The sequence below is a fragment of the Artibeus jamaicensis genome, unplaced genomic scaffold, assembly GCF_021234435.1.
Source record: "Artibeus jamaicensis isolate MK-2021 breed Jamaican fruit bat unplaced genomic scaffold, CSHL_Jam_final scaffold_474, whole genome shotgun sequence".
Classification (NCBI taxonomy): domain Eukaryota; kingdom Metazoa; phylum Chordata; class Mammalia; order Chiroptera; family Phyllostomidae; genus Artibeus; species Artibeus jamaicensis.
The window spans coordinates 37144771-37160681 of NW_026522046.1; the positions used below are offsets into that span (position 1 = coordinate 37144771).

Sequence of the window (15911 nt, forward strand, 5' to 3'; positions counted from 1 at the left end):
TTAATAAGCAAGTTACCCTACTTTTTGATAACTAAAGTCCTTAAAATTTTCCCTCTATGTAAGGACTATTTTTACTACTAATACAATCTAAATTAGTTTATGGCATAAATAACATTACTATTCAGAGCTGATATTAACACCATAAGGTTCCCCTTTTGAAATTAATAAAACCAATTTCGGGTGATTACTCATGTTATGAAAACGGTCTATATGATGATTCTCTGCGATGGTTCTTTAAAAAAAAGGCTCTCTGGTGCATAAAAAGGTCTTATATTGGATTCGGAACTAATCTGAGGAGTAACTGACTCCTCCAATTAGGATATTTTCAGTTACCCATATTACAAATATTACCACCATCAAAAGTTGCCGGTTTACCAAAGAAAATTACAGATACAATCCTGCTGCGTTCTTCAAAAACATGCTATTAGTATCTCGAAACTAGGGTGTCCTGTGTTCAAAATTTTATACTTTTGAACATGTAAAATTGATACGGAATTTTTTAAAAACCTGAAAAATGCTCTTTCTTAAATAGATATTATTTGAGCATTTCTGCTAAGAAATCTGAAAGAAAGCACATTAGCCAATGTGCAATTTTTAGACAGAGAAAGATTTTACTTCTCTGAACACTTTGGGAAAAAATACTTGGACAAATGTGTGTTTTAATTTTGACAGTTGCCTTATAGTTCACTTTCGAAATACAAAATTGTGGAACTCTTAAGCAAAATTATGTCATAAGTGGTCCTCTGTCTTTGCCTTCAACATTTAATGCAATCTGAAATTTAATGTACTAGAATAAGCAACCAAAATAAAAACTATTTGGGGGCCTTTCAAATCTCCACTGATGCAGACCCCACTGAAATTTCTCTCTTCACTTATGAACTGTGATCTCCAAAATTCTATCACCTGCCTGTCTTCTTTGAAAGTGGGCACTCCAGGCAATGTCTCGTGAACACAACTGCATTCTGTGCTTTCATTCCAGAATCGACACAATAACTCTCCATATAAAGTATTCTAAAAACTCTTATCAGAAGTCTCCCTTCAGGGCATTAGAGAGCCGTACGAATGCCAGAATATCCTTGCTCCCTCCTGGCCTCTTACCTTCGTTCTCTGTATTGGCTGGCACAGAGTCAACCGCAAAAGGATGCCAGGGCTGGAGGTCATCCAGGCTGAACTCCTCGTTCACGGGGAGAAGCTCCACGGTGGTTTTGGTCTCAGTCAAGGATGGCATGAGAGCATCATTTCCGTAACTGATTCTCGGTTCACTGATCATGTTGGCCAAGACATCGTCCGAGTAGTTCTGCTCTTTCTGCAGCAGCTCATCTGAAATAGGACAGAGCGAGTATGATCTCACTTGAGAGCCATGAGGTGGTACCATTATCACCTCCATTTTACAGATGTGAAAACTGAGGCACATGGTAGTTAAGCCCCTTGGGCATACTCATAGCCAGCTAGTGCCCAAGACGGGCTGTGGGCCCAGAGAGAATAGCTGAGACCTGGGCTGATGCTCCTTCCAGTGGTGAGACTCCGAGAGAACTAACTTGTCATGTTCTTCTCTGACAGATTCTCCCAGTGCCCTATGATCACTGGGGGACCGACAGCATGCTTTGGTGATGAGTTTGCTGTAGAGTGGCGGCAGTGAGCAAGACACATTTCTTTCAAGCCAAAGGACATGCTCAGTGAACCCCTAGCCCTTCCTTGAACACATGTAAGGACCAGAGTAGCCTGCTGACTGGCAGGCAGCCTGCTCCAGTCTTGAACAGCTCTCACGGTTTCATCTTGGACAAGCCTGTCTTCCCCAATGGCTCCCTGTGCGGCATTACCCATGTTCTGAGGTGACCAGGGAAACAGTCCCCTTGCCCTCTGAGTGTGGCCTTGCACACAGGAAGCTCTGCCCCAGCCTGCTTTTCCAAGGGCTAAACACCCCTCCTTCCCAACACGTCTCAGGTGATCTCAAAGCAGATGCCCTTGCCTCAGTCCTCTGCTGCTCCTCTTCTCAAAAAATGCTACCAGTGACCTCCTTATCAAAGTGACTGAGTTCCTGCAGACCACGGAACATTCCCAAATTATACATTTCGTTACTGAAATGCATTGTAACAGAAAAAAAGAGCTTGGAATACGACTCTGTAACAAGTGTAATTATTGCTTCAACCACAGGGTATTATAAGATGTACGAATCTCCTATGTGTTGCCAAAGATTCACCAAGTTTTTCTGTGTGATATATTTTTCAAAATTAGATGTTCATATATAGGAACTATGTTATTAACAATATTAATCAGAATATCTCATTTTCCAACTATATCTCCGCCAAGAGTTTACTGTATCATATAATTCAAACCAGTCAATGTAGAAAATAAAGTAAGTTATCAATGTACCAAAAAAGGAAATGAAGTCAGGATTTAAATTGGATTTGTAATATTTTACTATCATCCTTCACATTCTCTTTTAAATCGGCAAAAAAATGTATCTGAAAAATTAAAATTCCTTTCAAATATATCTATTAAAGCTACTTGACAGAACAGCATTAAAGCACAAGATTAACGTAACATCCTTGCATGGAGTTGGTTTTATTGCAAGATATTATTTTAAATGATGAAATCCCAAGCAAACCAGTTCTTCTGCAATCTAATTTGAGTTGTAATATATACCGGCTCACTGCAGACCACTCTAAAATTCAATACTGGATGCCTGCAATGACCTTTCCCATACAGATAAAGGCTCCCAGTACCTTTCTTCCAACTTTTCCACATCGTACAGAGTTACAGGTGTTGCCTAATAACTTAGCCAGAGTCTACTAAGCTCTAATACATTACAAGGGCATTTCTTTAATATAAATCTTATGCTTGCGACTGTTAAGGACTTAAAATAGTAAAGGAAAATCTTCTGGAATAATTTTTGGTGCTTATGCTTCATGGTGAGAGGACATAACTGTTACTACCGGGCACCAGTCTGTTCCCGGTGCCTCTGTGGCAGGACCATAACTTACCCTCCTCCATCTGAAAGTGTTTCCCCTCTGTCACGTGTTCACAGTACTCAGCTTGTTCCTTGTGACTTTTCTCACTAAGTCTTCCTGTCTCCTTTTCTAATCTCTTCATCCCTATCATTTTCTCTTGTATCGCTTTCTGGAATTCTCCCTCTAGAAATCCCATCCATTCTGAAACTCTAAGGACCTCCTCCTCCCTTTGGATGACTCAGAAATGTGTCTCCCCAGCTCTGACTTCTCCCTCCCACACTGGCTTACACATTTCTAACAGTTTGCTGGCTCTACTCACATACATCTTCCATGAACTTAGAATGTAGAAAACTGGGCTCTAGGCCCCGTTTTCTAATCACGGCAGAGCTATTACAGGTACGAAACCTTCAGAACTACCCCTGACTCTGTCTTGTTCTTTGTGTCCCATATTTATATTGCTGTCAACTTTTAAGTTCTATTTCTGGATTCTCTTACTCATTTCTCACTCTTTTCCACTGGCCACCTTAAAGCATCACTACTTTTTGCCTGGATGACTGTGATGGTCTCCTCATTGCTGCCCTACTAATTTTTATCCCTCTCTGCTCCCCAGACCTTTTCCTGATACTGAGAAGGGGCCCCTCCCATTTCAGTGGCTCCTCCATTTCTACTGACTTGATCCCAGTGACTTAGCCAGACGCTGAAGGACCTCTGTGATCTGGGCCCACTTTATCTTTCTACCTGTGAGGCTCCCAGCTCTTTGACAGACACACCTGTGATACTGTGATTTACAATAAACAATGTACAGTTGGCCTTTCTTGGCAGAGTTCCTAACACCCCTGGAACTCCTTAACTGGTGAGAGCTGTAAAGGTGTCTTTTGTTGTGCTAATGACATGATTTTTGGAAGAAATCCCCTTAAGAACCAACCAGGTGATTAGAGGGCTGGAACTTTAGTTCCCCTCTTCCAGACCTCCAGGGAGAGGGGAGGGGCTGAAGACTGAGTTCCATCACCAATGGCCAATGATTTAATCAATCAGGCCTATTGACTGACATCTCCATAGAATCTGCCAAGGACGGGTTTGGAGAGATCCCAAGTGGGCGAACAGGTGGAGGTGCTGGGGGAGTGACGCTCTGGACAGGGCTCAGAAGCTCAGCGCCCTTTCCTCATCCCTTGACTTACGCAACTCTTCCCCCCTGGCTGTTTCTGAGTTATATAACCTTTTATAATAAGCCAGTCACCTAGTAAGTAAAATGTTTCTCTGTGTCCTGTGAGCCACTGGAGATGAACAGCACCCAAGGAGGAAGTGGCCGGAACCTCCCGTTTACAGCTAGTCACCAGAACCCCAGGCGGCAAGGCAGAGGTGCCACCGACTAGGGTAGGGACAGGGGTGGGCAGTCTTGAGGGCGTGACCATAGCCTCCCGCAATGCGCCCCCACCTCTCCAGCCTCCACAGCACGACAAGGGGGCTCCCTCTTAGTCTCATCACCGGAAAGCTCAAGCAAATGGAGAAGCCGGGTGAGACACGCACACATGTTCCATGACACGCTCCACAGTTAGGGGTTTGCCGCCTTAAACACCACTAGCCCCACTGAATGATGATTGCTTTTGTCCCCTCAAACAGGCATTTCCCACAGGAGCTGGAAGGAGGACTGTACCCATCTCAGCCACGGAAGTAAGAAGGTAGAGCAGGTGACTGTCGGAGAGGACAGCCTTACATTGTACTTCATAAACTATCCAGGGCATCTCAGGTTGTGGCAAATTGTAGGGATGCCTTTTCTCTTTTATCTCTTCCTTACGCTGTTGGCAGAGAATTTCTTCCAAAAGGCCACTTGAATGTTGAGCCCCACAATGACTAATTTTCCTTGTTTATTATTCTATTCATTTTCTGAACATGATAGAATGAAATATTCCAGAAATGCTATTTATTCAGGACAGAGTGAAAAGCACTTCAGCTTTTATTTTTGGTGCAAACTAGCGGAAATCCACATTCCTGTTGCAATCAAACACAGCAGATTCGGAAACCGCCACCTCCGAGCATCTCATTCGGAAAAAATAAAATCAGTGTGGTTTTAAGGGATAAAAAGAGGGTGGAAATGATGGATTTCCATTAGCTGGGGTAGGATTCAATTTTGAACACTCCAAGGCAGCCAGCTACCTCTTGATATTATTAAGGGCTCAGGATTTTACCAATGGCTAACACAATTGGCACCAGGCAATTCTGCCTGTGATAAAAAAAAAATCCAGAGCCAAATATGATTGTGTCATTGCTCATTCAGAGTGGGACTTTATCTTTGAATTCTGTGGTGAGACTAATCACACAGAAGCCGCACTTCTACGTTGGTGGCCGGATGGATTATCTTTTTACCCAAATTAATGCCGTTTTTATTAAAATGCTTTGATGGCAAATAGTGGGGATTTCCAAAGCTTTTAAGCACCGGCATTTGGCAACTGCTGTATTGCTTCTGGAGTTAATTATTTTCTCTTATAAAACCTAGGCACATGAGCTTTGCAGTTAAAAGTGGAAATATTTAACTGGGTTCAATGAGGGTAATATTTAATCCACAGTTTAAACAATAACAGAGATATTTAATTTCAAATACTAAACACCCAGCAAACCCCCCACCACCTTGCCCTTGTAAAAAAGCGTTGAGGATGCGTAGCAGACATACTTCATAGTAAAGAGGACAAAAATACTCCATCACTTAGCAGTCCCTGAAAATCTGTAAAATACTTAAACGGACATCAAAAGAAACACCCAATAGCAATTTCATCTTCCAATGACTAAAAAATTTTGTTTTTGTAGAAGCCAACAGACTTCCATGATTTGGGATAGAAAGAGCCTCCTAAGAGAGCTGCTAAATGGGAAACAGATGAATCCTCATCTTAATTTTTCGTTCACTAGTCAAACTCCTTCCAAAAATTTAACTGGCACCTTGTAGATTTCAAGAAAAACAAAGTTTACAGATGTTAAACCAGTTTTGTCTTTTACAAGCTTTGGTTGTAATCAGTGGGCAGCCTCTCACATGAAACTCACTTGGGGTGGAGAGGACGGCTTCCCAATGGTGCGGGAGGCTGCGGTTCAGCCTGGTCTCGGTGAACCACAGCTGGCAGAGGTCTGAGATGCGGACTGGAGGGCACCCGACCGCCCCGGGGCAGGGGGGATTGAAGCTACGTTGCTGTTATTGATTTTTCTTTCTTTCTTTTTTTGATTCTTCTGGTTCCTGCTACAAAACTGAGTATTTATCAGCAACCTTTCCCCAAAGTGGAAATTCCCTGTCCACCTTATCTAACACGGGATTCTCATATGACCAATTCTTGTCTTTTAAATAAACACTTACTTGTCCATCTGTAAGGACGGAGGATTCTCTGCCCTCTCTCCCACAGTTGGCACAGCCCCATTGTAAGTATTTCTGAAAGGGATGCAGATTGTTTTTCTGATCAGGAAACTTGACTATAAATCTGTCATCCATTTTAGGTGTTTTGCCCACACCAGTACTGTGTGATCAGATTTAATTTTTAAAAAAGATTTATTTCTCTCTCTCTCTCTATCATCTATCTATTTCTAGAGATTCATTCTCTAGATTTATCTAGAAAAATTTAGTTATTTTATTTATTATTTATCGGGGGGGGGGATTTATTTATTTATTTCTAGAGTGAAGGGAAGGGAGGGAGAAAGTGAGGAAAAGAAACATCAAGGTGTGGTTGCCTCTCACACGCCCCCCACCGGGGACCTGGCCCACAACCCAGGCCTAGGCCCTGAGCAGGCATTGAACAAGTGACCCTTTCTTTGGTTTGCAGGCCTGCGCTCAATCCTCTGAGCCACATCAGCCAGGGCCACATTTAATTTTTCAACCACAGTTCTGTGCACGTCTGATTCCGGGCTCAGCATGTAACTGCCACACTGCTCCTTCTACTTAACGTCCACGGCCCCTGCAACTCCCTCAGCCTGTGTCCCTTCCCTCGGAATCCTGTCATCTATACTCCTGCTCCGTGGACCTCCTATGTGAGCTGGTGGAGATGCAGAATCGGAGGCCCCACCCAGGGCTAGGGACGCAGACTCTGCCGGTTCACGTCATCGCCAGGCGATTCTTAAGCCCATTATTGCCTGACCACAGGTCTTATGAAGGCATCACCGCACAGTGGCCTCAGCTCTCCTTCACAAAAAAACAGGCCTCCAAACAAAACAAGGTGTGAAAAATGAGGGTGGCCGAGAACCAACTTTGCAAGAAGACACCTTCCTCCAAAACACCTCAGAGTCATGTCTGCAGAACCCAATCCCTTGAAGCTATCGCTCACGGTAACATCTCTGAACCAGAACACCACAGGGAAGGAAAGACTCCTTTCGAATTTCCTTTTTTGTCAGACCATCTGTCAGGCAGGAAATGAAACAAGAGCCAGCTTGGGGAAGTGCTCAGGAGACAGTCACTGTTACTCAAGACTCCGAGGAAAGGACGTAAGAGCACAGAGGGCAGCAGGACTCACGCTTCACACTACTGGGCTCTCCCCCACTGGAGACCAGCCTTCACTGGTGAGCAAATGTACTTCTAGGAATGGACTCACTGAGAGTTCAACAAAGCAGAAGCTGTTTGACATGCTGACCTGGGGCTGGAGGGGCGGGCATTAAGATATTTCTATGAGTGGGACAGCAGTTCTATGAACTCTGTCATGCTGGGACACCTCGACAGCATGAGACCAGCTGTACCTGTGACACCTTCTTCTGTGGCCCTTTTATGTCCACTAGCTCATTTGTTATCCACTACAGTCTCTATGGTGGGATTACTACCCCCATGGACACTTGAGCAAATCTTGATTTCCATCTTAAGAAATACATTTCAAGTTATCAAAGGTGTGACCTTGGTTATCAAAGTTAACCAACATGTGAGCCCAAGTATCCCGATTCCCAGTGCAACTTTCTCAAGCTTCCATGAAAAAAAAAAAAAGGTTTTTTTTTGAGAACATGGCTATTTCATCTGATTAGTAACCAATATTACAGACGTGTATGCACAGCCCTCATCACAAGTGTCCTGTTTTGCATACATTGTTTTTGATAGATGTAGAAAGCGATGGATGCAATGGTATTGTTTCCTTCCCAGGAGGAAACCAAGGTGGTTCCCAGGTGCATGACCGCATACGGCTCCGCCCCCTTCCCTAGGTGAGGCCTGCCCTGTCGCCTCCACTCTGACAGCCCATCCGCAACAGCGGCTCCCCTCTGAACACCTCTCTCCTCTGGGTTTCCCCTTCTCTGGGGGACGGCCTAACTATGATAGCTACATGAACTGACATTGAGCTCTGCTGATTTGGAGTCAAACTGAAGGTAATTTAGACGCTCCGGGATCTTGCGTTGTTTACGTGGCTGAACCTGCATACTCAGTGATCCCAAGTACCCTTGTCCATTGGGTGCAGGGACTGGATGGCTTCAGTGGCCATGAGTAGGGGGTGCTGTCACATTTTCCAAGTTGGGGAAATTTTTTTATAGACATCTGATCAGAGAGCAATGCTGTTCTACAAATCTAGTTTTTATTTTGACCTCCGGAAAATTGGGTCAGTGCTCTTATTTTTAGCCACGCCATCAGTCTTAAAATTCCGTCTCCATGTCTGTACCTGGGTTTATTTTTCTTTCATAGTTTCTTGGACACGGCCTTTAAATGGAGCAGGCTTCGTCCACTTACGGCAATAAAGTGTCCCCGCAGGGCATACAGACAAGGCCACACATCACCGTGAGAATGTTCCTTACTGCCAGTGACATTTTCCTGAGGTATCCCTTGCCTGGCTTAAGACTGAGGGTATGGAAAACGTCCCTTTTCATTTAAGACAGATCTCCTTTTGACTTTTAAACAACGCAGATCAAACAACTTAGTTCTACCAATGGCATCAGTCAGAAATCAAGATAAAAGTCAGTCAGGCCCCCCGGCATTTAGGAGCAGATGAAAGAAAGGGCTCCTTCCCTGTGTTTACTCGAAGAACTTACGCCAATGTGCCATTCCTATCTCTGACTACCTCGGGTGCGGCCTGGGTAGTTGGGAGCCTACACAGTCTCGAGGAGAAAAGTCTTCTGCAGTTTACACAAAAAACTGAGTGTATTTACGATAGAGAGGATTCTGAAAGTGTGGCCGTGTTGAGGTTATAATTCACACATATAAATAAATGACCTTGTTTTAAGGAAACACATAGGGAAGAATTTAAGTATAAAGGGCCCATTGTCTGCAAGTTACTTAAACCAGACATTTTATGTAATATTTTCACAACTTTTCTTTCTTTAAGTCTGGAATTGTATTAAAATAAGAAGTTCAGTACTGTGGGGCTCAAACTGTAGCACCAGCTTTAACCTGTGTATATCTGGATTTCTCCTCTGGTTGAACATGAATCTGGGACCATTAACGTAAACAGATACAAGCTACATGTACTGTGCAAAACTAAAATAAAAATGAATGTGATTTTTATGTTTCATATCCCTTAAATGTAAGTCAATTATCTCATGTGGTTTTCAACCCAGGAAGCAGTGGTCTCTTCACGGGCTAGAGGAAAAACTGGCTATCTTGGGTGAGTGGAGAGATGTGTACTTTTATGGCAAAGCTCAAAGAGTTTCAAACTAATTATGATTAGGTGGAATTCCCTCTGCAAACGTCTTTAAGAGTCTAACCCTGTGGCATAAGCGAAGACTTCACTGGGATTCCTCTTTCATATAAAAATATAGCAGCTGGTACCAACTGCAAGAGTAACATAAATTCAGTGAAAAAATATAGAAAACAAAAGAATAATTCACTTGCGATCTCATCACCAGAGAAAGCCAAGAGTAACATGTTAAACAAGGTTTTATCCTGTACAGAATTGATTATTTCATCTCTTCCTTTTATCACCTTATGATCTAATTTTTATGACTGTGGTTGAGGAGAATAAACTTTGTGAGATTACTAAGCATAATGCAGAGGCTCTTGGGACTGGCAGTATCAGGTTTGAGGACAGAGATGGAATCACAGTGAATTTTTCTTGTGTTTCTCTCCACAGTACTTATCTATCAGTTTTCTGATAGGTTGTTCTGCATAGTTGGTACGTTTTTTTTGTTTGTTTTTACTTCTAAGTTTTCAGATACAGAGGAAATTGGAAAAATGACATAAAGTCTGAGATTTGCTCTACCTACCTGGGTCAATACTGCATTTTTAAAAAACTGCTGATGCATTCAGTGAGCATGAGAGAGTAAAATGAGAAAGATCGGTTTTGAAAAATACTCAAATGAGGGCTGTACTGCCTCGGCATACACTTTAACAGAGCCAAAGTCATTCGGGTGACTTCATACAATCTGAGCCCATATTCTCCCGGAGCCTTTGCTGGTGGCATTGGGGTGGGAGCTCTGGGCATCAATCCACAATGTCCTCTTTCTCCACCTGAGCTCTGCACCAATGACGGGCGAGCAGGCAGAGATGAAAAGATCACCTTTACTTCTGATGAGGCCCTTACTAGCCCACACGCTGCTTTCTTTGGAGTGAGTCACATACAGGGCACACGGCACGTCAAGCTGTCTGCAGACTGGATTTCAGCTTTCACTTGTACCCTCAGATGCACTTGAAGGAGGAAGGGGTCTGAGCGATGCCCCGACAGCTGGGTCCTGTACAACCTGCGCACCGTTCAGTGCTGGTCCTGTCCGCTCAGCACCCTGCCCAAACTTGTGTCTGCTTCACCTGGGGGAACAGATATCCTGGGGTGGACCAAAGGAAACCAAAGGGATGGGAAACAGTGACCCTCTCAACAGCTGGCAATCCTTCTCTGCCATTCTAATTGATTCATCTCTGATAAATGCTTAATCGATGGAATTTTATCTTTAGAAGGATGTACAGTATTGGCTAGCAAGGCCAGTTAGCACATAGTAGAAAGTCAAATTTTCAACATCCATCCGTAGTTGATTTCACTCAAAGAGCCTAAAGGTTTCTGCTGGTAGTTGTAAGAGGAACAGGCAAGTGTGAATAAGCTGAGCACAAATATAAATATATACACAAGGGAGGATGAGCGCCTGCTCCTGCAGCAATCACAGCATGCTTGTATACTTGGTAGTTCGTTGTAAACGTTTATTTATGCAGATTAAAAGGAAACCCGCACCGACTTTCTATGCTCTTCTGCACACTGGCCTGTTTGTGTGTTTTTTAAACACAAAACTTGCTCTGCAGTGCACAATTCTAGAAGAGCAATGGTTCTTTCTCTTCTGCGTTAGCTGATTCATGCTATCACTTAACCATGCACGGGGAAACTGAACCTGGTGACAGGGAGTGCTCGGCATTCAGGGCTTGGAGGTGGATGGAAAGTGTCTGTGTTCAGGGAGGCCTAACAGTGCGGAGGAGCCGGAGAGGCTGAAAGGACTCACTTTTTAACGAAAAGAATCTGGAGCCAAGAAAAATAAAACCATTTAATCATTAATTAATGAGCTCCTTCCTTCCTTCCTTCCTCCCTCCCTCCCTCCCTCCCTCCCTCCCTCCCTCCCTCCCTCCCGTAATCCAACCATCTATCTCCCAGGCCAGTGCAGGAAATAACTAAGGCAAATTTTTTTCTCACTCAGAACTCATGGCCCCAAGGAAAGATGGGCATAAAAATAGTTTCCACAGAATAAAGATTAAATCAATACAAAAAGAGTTTTGGGTCTTTTTTCTTAAATCATTTCAATATTAGCATCCATGGGGTGATTTTTAAAAAAGCAACCTTATTTTTTCTTGTTTTGCAAAGAACAAAGGAGAAACAGGTGAACAGTACAAACATGAAAAAAAAAAAAGCTCGGGGTTTTGAGCTGGGGATAGTGCTGTTACAGATTTGCTAAGAAAGAGACAGGGCTGTCGAAGTAGATGTAAGTGCACGTACCAAGGTACTGAGGATGAACCTGTCACAAGCTGGGACTCTGCTGGTTGTCGGGACCCAAATAAGTGAACAGGAAGCAGCTCCAACAGAAGCCAGAACTTGAAGTTTGTGGGATACAGAGGGCAAAAGGTCACGCTCCCCTGCACCGGAGTATGCAATTAGCAGCGTCCAGACAATGGCATTCTATGGGTTGAGGAGCCAGCAGTTCATTAACTGGTAAATTATACAGTAAAAAGAACTGGAAAGGAGGGGTATTATAAGACAGTTAAGCAACATGTCAACATTAAAGCGCGAGGAAGGAGATTGTGGGCAAGAACGTGTAACTAGAGCGATAAAGCCAGACAGACATCGAAGGATGAGATACAGGGAAGGACAGCGTTACTTGGATGGTGGTAGGGTGCGGAGGGAGGGTGTAATGGAACGGGGTAGAGATGTTATCGGGCGGCTGGTGATACTTTTATTCTTGATCTCAGTTTTGTCCACCAGAGGGGCAAACAGAGGGCAGGAACACAGGTTTTCTGTGTGCAGGGCTGAACGTGCAATGACCTGCCACACCACAGTGAGAATGTGTGGGGCCAAGGAGAGCAGGGGCCCGGACGGCTCACGTCTACACTGGATTGGCCCACAAGAAAGCGCTGGAATGAAAATGGGAGTTTTCCAGATTCTAGAAGAGTTTTGCAGGGGTTTTGGGGGAAAAAAAAGCCCTCATTAGATTCCCCTGAGATTAGATTTATTTATACACTAAATTCAGGCATTTATTGTATATTGAAGTCTGCTAGAGAATGAATAATTCCACCCACAGTGAAGTGCCCGCACCTTTGATGAAAATTCTTTACAGCATCTTGCTGGTTATTGTTAGAACTGACTGCAAGGAGGAGGCAGAGTGGTTCATACCCCAATACAGGGTCACGGGTCCTCATGATTTCACTCACACGTGGAATCCGATGAACAAACCGAACAAGGGAAATGGTGACAGACTCATAGACGGAGGGTGGGATGACAGCGGGGGGGGGGGGGGTGGTGTGTGTGTGTGGAGGGATTGAACAAAAAGAAAAAAGGGCTCATGGGCGTGGGCGACAGTGTGGTGAGCGAATGCTGGGGGAGCGGGTCGAAAGAGGACTAAATGGAAGTGCAAAAAATGCAATAAACAAATTAAAAATTTATGGGGTTTAAAAAAAATCATTTCAATATTAGAATGCATAGGGTGATTTAAAAAAGTAACCTTATTTTCTTTTTATTCTGCAAAGAACAAAGGAGAGAATCGTGTAGGAGATGAAAAATAAAGCAGAACCAGCTCTGCTTTCAGTTGCCTCGTGAACCAGGGATCCTGGTGCCGGAAGGTGTGTTCCCCGGACCCTGTGGGAACCTCCCCCAGACACCTCTTCGCCCACGAGGGATGGGCAACCCCTTCCACTGTTCTCCATGAGGCTCAGCTTCTGGCTTCACAGGGGAGATCTTACCCTAGTCTTTCCTTCTAATCACTTCCTAGCCTCAGCACCCGACCTCATCCAAACCCCTGATGCTTTTCTAGTTCAAAATTTACAAGAATTTGCTCTGGCTGGAGTGGCACAGTGAATTTGAGCACTGGCCTATAAACCAAGGGGTCTCTGGTTTGATTCCCAGTGTAGGGCACAAGCGTGGGTTGTGGCCCAGGTCCCCCGTAGGGGGCACATGAGATGCAACCACACATTGATGTTTCTCTTCCTCTCTTACTCCCTCCTCCTCCCTCCCTAAAAACAAACAAACAAACAAAATATTTAAAAAGAAAAAAAAAAGAAAATTTACAAGAATTCCTAGCAGTTTCCTTTCTTTAAAGACATTGCTTAAAAATGTTATTCTCATCTCAGCACAGTTCACCTTTTTTCACCTTTACCCTGCCCTGAAAAAGTCTCAATTCAGGACAAAAGAAAAAAAGGGGCAAAAACCCAGACTTCATCCAAAATTATGATACGCTATATAATCATCAATTTTGATCTGAGATTTCTAGTCTTTACTTTTTATAGAATTGGATAAAAATATACCTTTTTCTGAATATACAGTATTAAAACACAATCATCTTTGATGATATGTAACTAATTCACCTCAAAATTTAGAGCGCTCTCTACTCATTACCACAGTGCTCCAACAGCTCCTTTTTTTCTAGTGATATAAGTGATCTTTACTCAAACGTACTTGAAGTTCCAACAACAAATTTAAAAATGATTCACATTACAGTGCATTTATACATGTCTTTTCATCTTCCAAGTGCAGTAAACATTAATTAAACCTGGCTAATTAAAACACCCACGGCTTACTAATTTACTCATTAATCAGCCTCGAGCAAATGTAAAGCATTTAAAGCTTTTCACAATTTGTACCAATTAAATATGGAAATTATTTTTTTTAAAGGAAGAGGTCATCAATTCAAGACAAGTAGCTTTGGCTTAAATTTGATAATGTTTCCGAAAGAAACTTGGACAATTCTTCAAATTTGTAGAAGTCAAGGGAAAGAAAAAGAAACTGCCTGTTATGGGTTGAGTTGTGTTCCCCCAAAAGATATGCTGAAGTCTTGGTACCTGTGAACGTGACCTCATTTGGAAACAGGATCTTTGCTCCTGTCATCAGGTAAAGATGAGATCGCACTAGACTGAGATAGACAGCCAATATGGAGGAAGGCAGACCCTAATGCAGTAAGGTGGACCCGTGATCACACTGGAACAGACACACAGAGCCAGAGACAAAGGGAGAAGACTACCCTGAGGATGGAGGCAGAGATGGCAGGGACGTATCTATAAGCCAAAGGAACGCCAAGGATGGTAGGCAGCACCAGAAACCCAAGAGAAATGGAACAGATTCGCTTTCAGAGCCTTCAGAGGGAGAGCAGCCTGTGGGGCTCCTGATTTTTTATTTCTACCCTCCAGATTGACATGGATGCAGAGAAGGAACTATTGTTTAAGGCCACCCAGTTTGTGGTAATTTGTTACAGCCTCCCTAAGACGTTAATTACACTGTCCATAAGTGATATTAACCATTTGCTCATAGGATAACCGCTCCTACCTATAATCACTGTAGTGGAGCTGAGTGTGGTTTCTTAGTGAGCTCTTCATTGAAGGCTAGGACATGTAGATAGAGGACAGGAGTAAAATAACTCTGATCTAAGAGTTTAACAGCCCCATCAATGCAGAGGTGCTCACCCTCCAAACACCAGAGGGTTTCAGTGGAGACTTAAATGCTCCTCTTTTGCAGCTCTCAGCTGCTGTCTCAGCTGTTGTCTTCCAACACTCTTCCGCAGGGAACACTGCCCCTCCCCCCACCTTTCTTGACCATCAAGGGCTCCAGGTCTTATCCTGCTAAGACTATGGGAATTTTGGACACCAGCTGTCAACTCTCAAGCTCAGCAAGGAAGTGCAAGGGCCTCAGTGTCAAAGACAGAGGTTATGTCATATCCTCTGTGAGAAGCCAGAAGCTGAGTCGTCCCTGGCAGCAGAAGGCATGACCAATGGCTGGCTGGTTGAAGGTTTACTAACTCCAGGGTGATGACAGGACGGCATACCTATGCTCTGAGAGTAAACTGAGTGGAGCGGGGGCAGTTGGAATCATCGGAAGAATTCTGCACATCGATATTACTTTTGGGTTCATATTGGACAAGGTGATCTTAACAAAAAAATCGAGTCTGAAAGAGTACAGATGAATTAGCAAAAAGATAAGTTTTAAAAATCCATCAAATCTCTTCAAGTCAAGTATATTTATATACGAAAGAGGTTTTTAATCTGAAGTTCGTACAGGCAGAGCGAAGGCTGCTAAGGTGACACCCGGCTGCAGGGACAGGGTGCAGGAGCAGGAAAAGTATCTTTGGTGGCCTCCTCTGACTTTCAGGGGATAAAGAAACCACCCTCTCCCGCTACACAGATGAGGGGTGATGAATACGGAAGAGGGATTACATTAGGTCTATTCGATGTGGCCAACTGTTACGGACTGAACTGTGTTCCCCCCAAATTCGTTGAAGCCCCAAGGCCAATGTAATTGTACTTGGAGAGGTACCTTCAAACTGTACCTTTGAAGAGGTAATTAAAGTTCTATAAAGTCTTAAGGGTGGGACCTTCATCCAATAGCTGGAAAACAAAGAGACAACAGACAGCGCTCT

The 15911-nt window shown here is 43.6% G+C and overlaps 1 protein-coding gene across 6 annotated transcripts in view; it reads right to left on the minus strand.

Moving 5' to 3' along the window:
* APP (amyloid beta precursor protein) overlaps positions 1 to 15911 on the minus strand; it is a 236498-nt gene that overhangs the window by 23803 nt on the left and 196784 nt on the right. For all 6 annotated transcript variants that reach the window (XM_053657546.1, XM_053657544.1, XM_053657543.1 and 3 more), the window contains one exon: positions 1099 to 1320. In XM_053657546.1, the coding sequence (XP_053513521.1) occupies positions 1099 to 1320 (222 nt within the window). The remainder of the gene's footprint in view (positions 1 to 1098; positions 1321 to 15911) is intronic.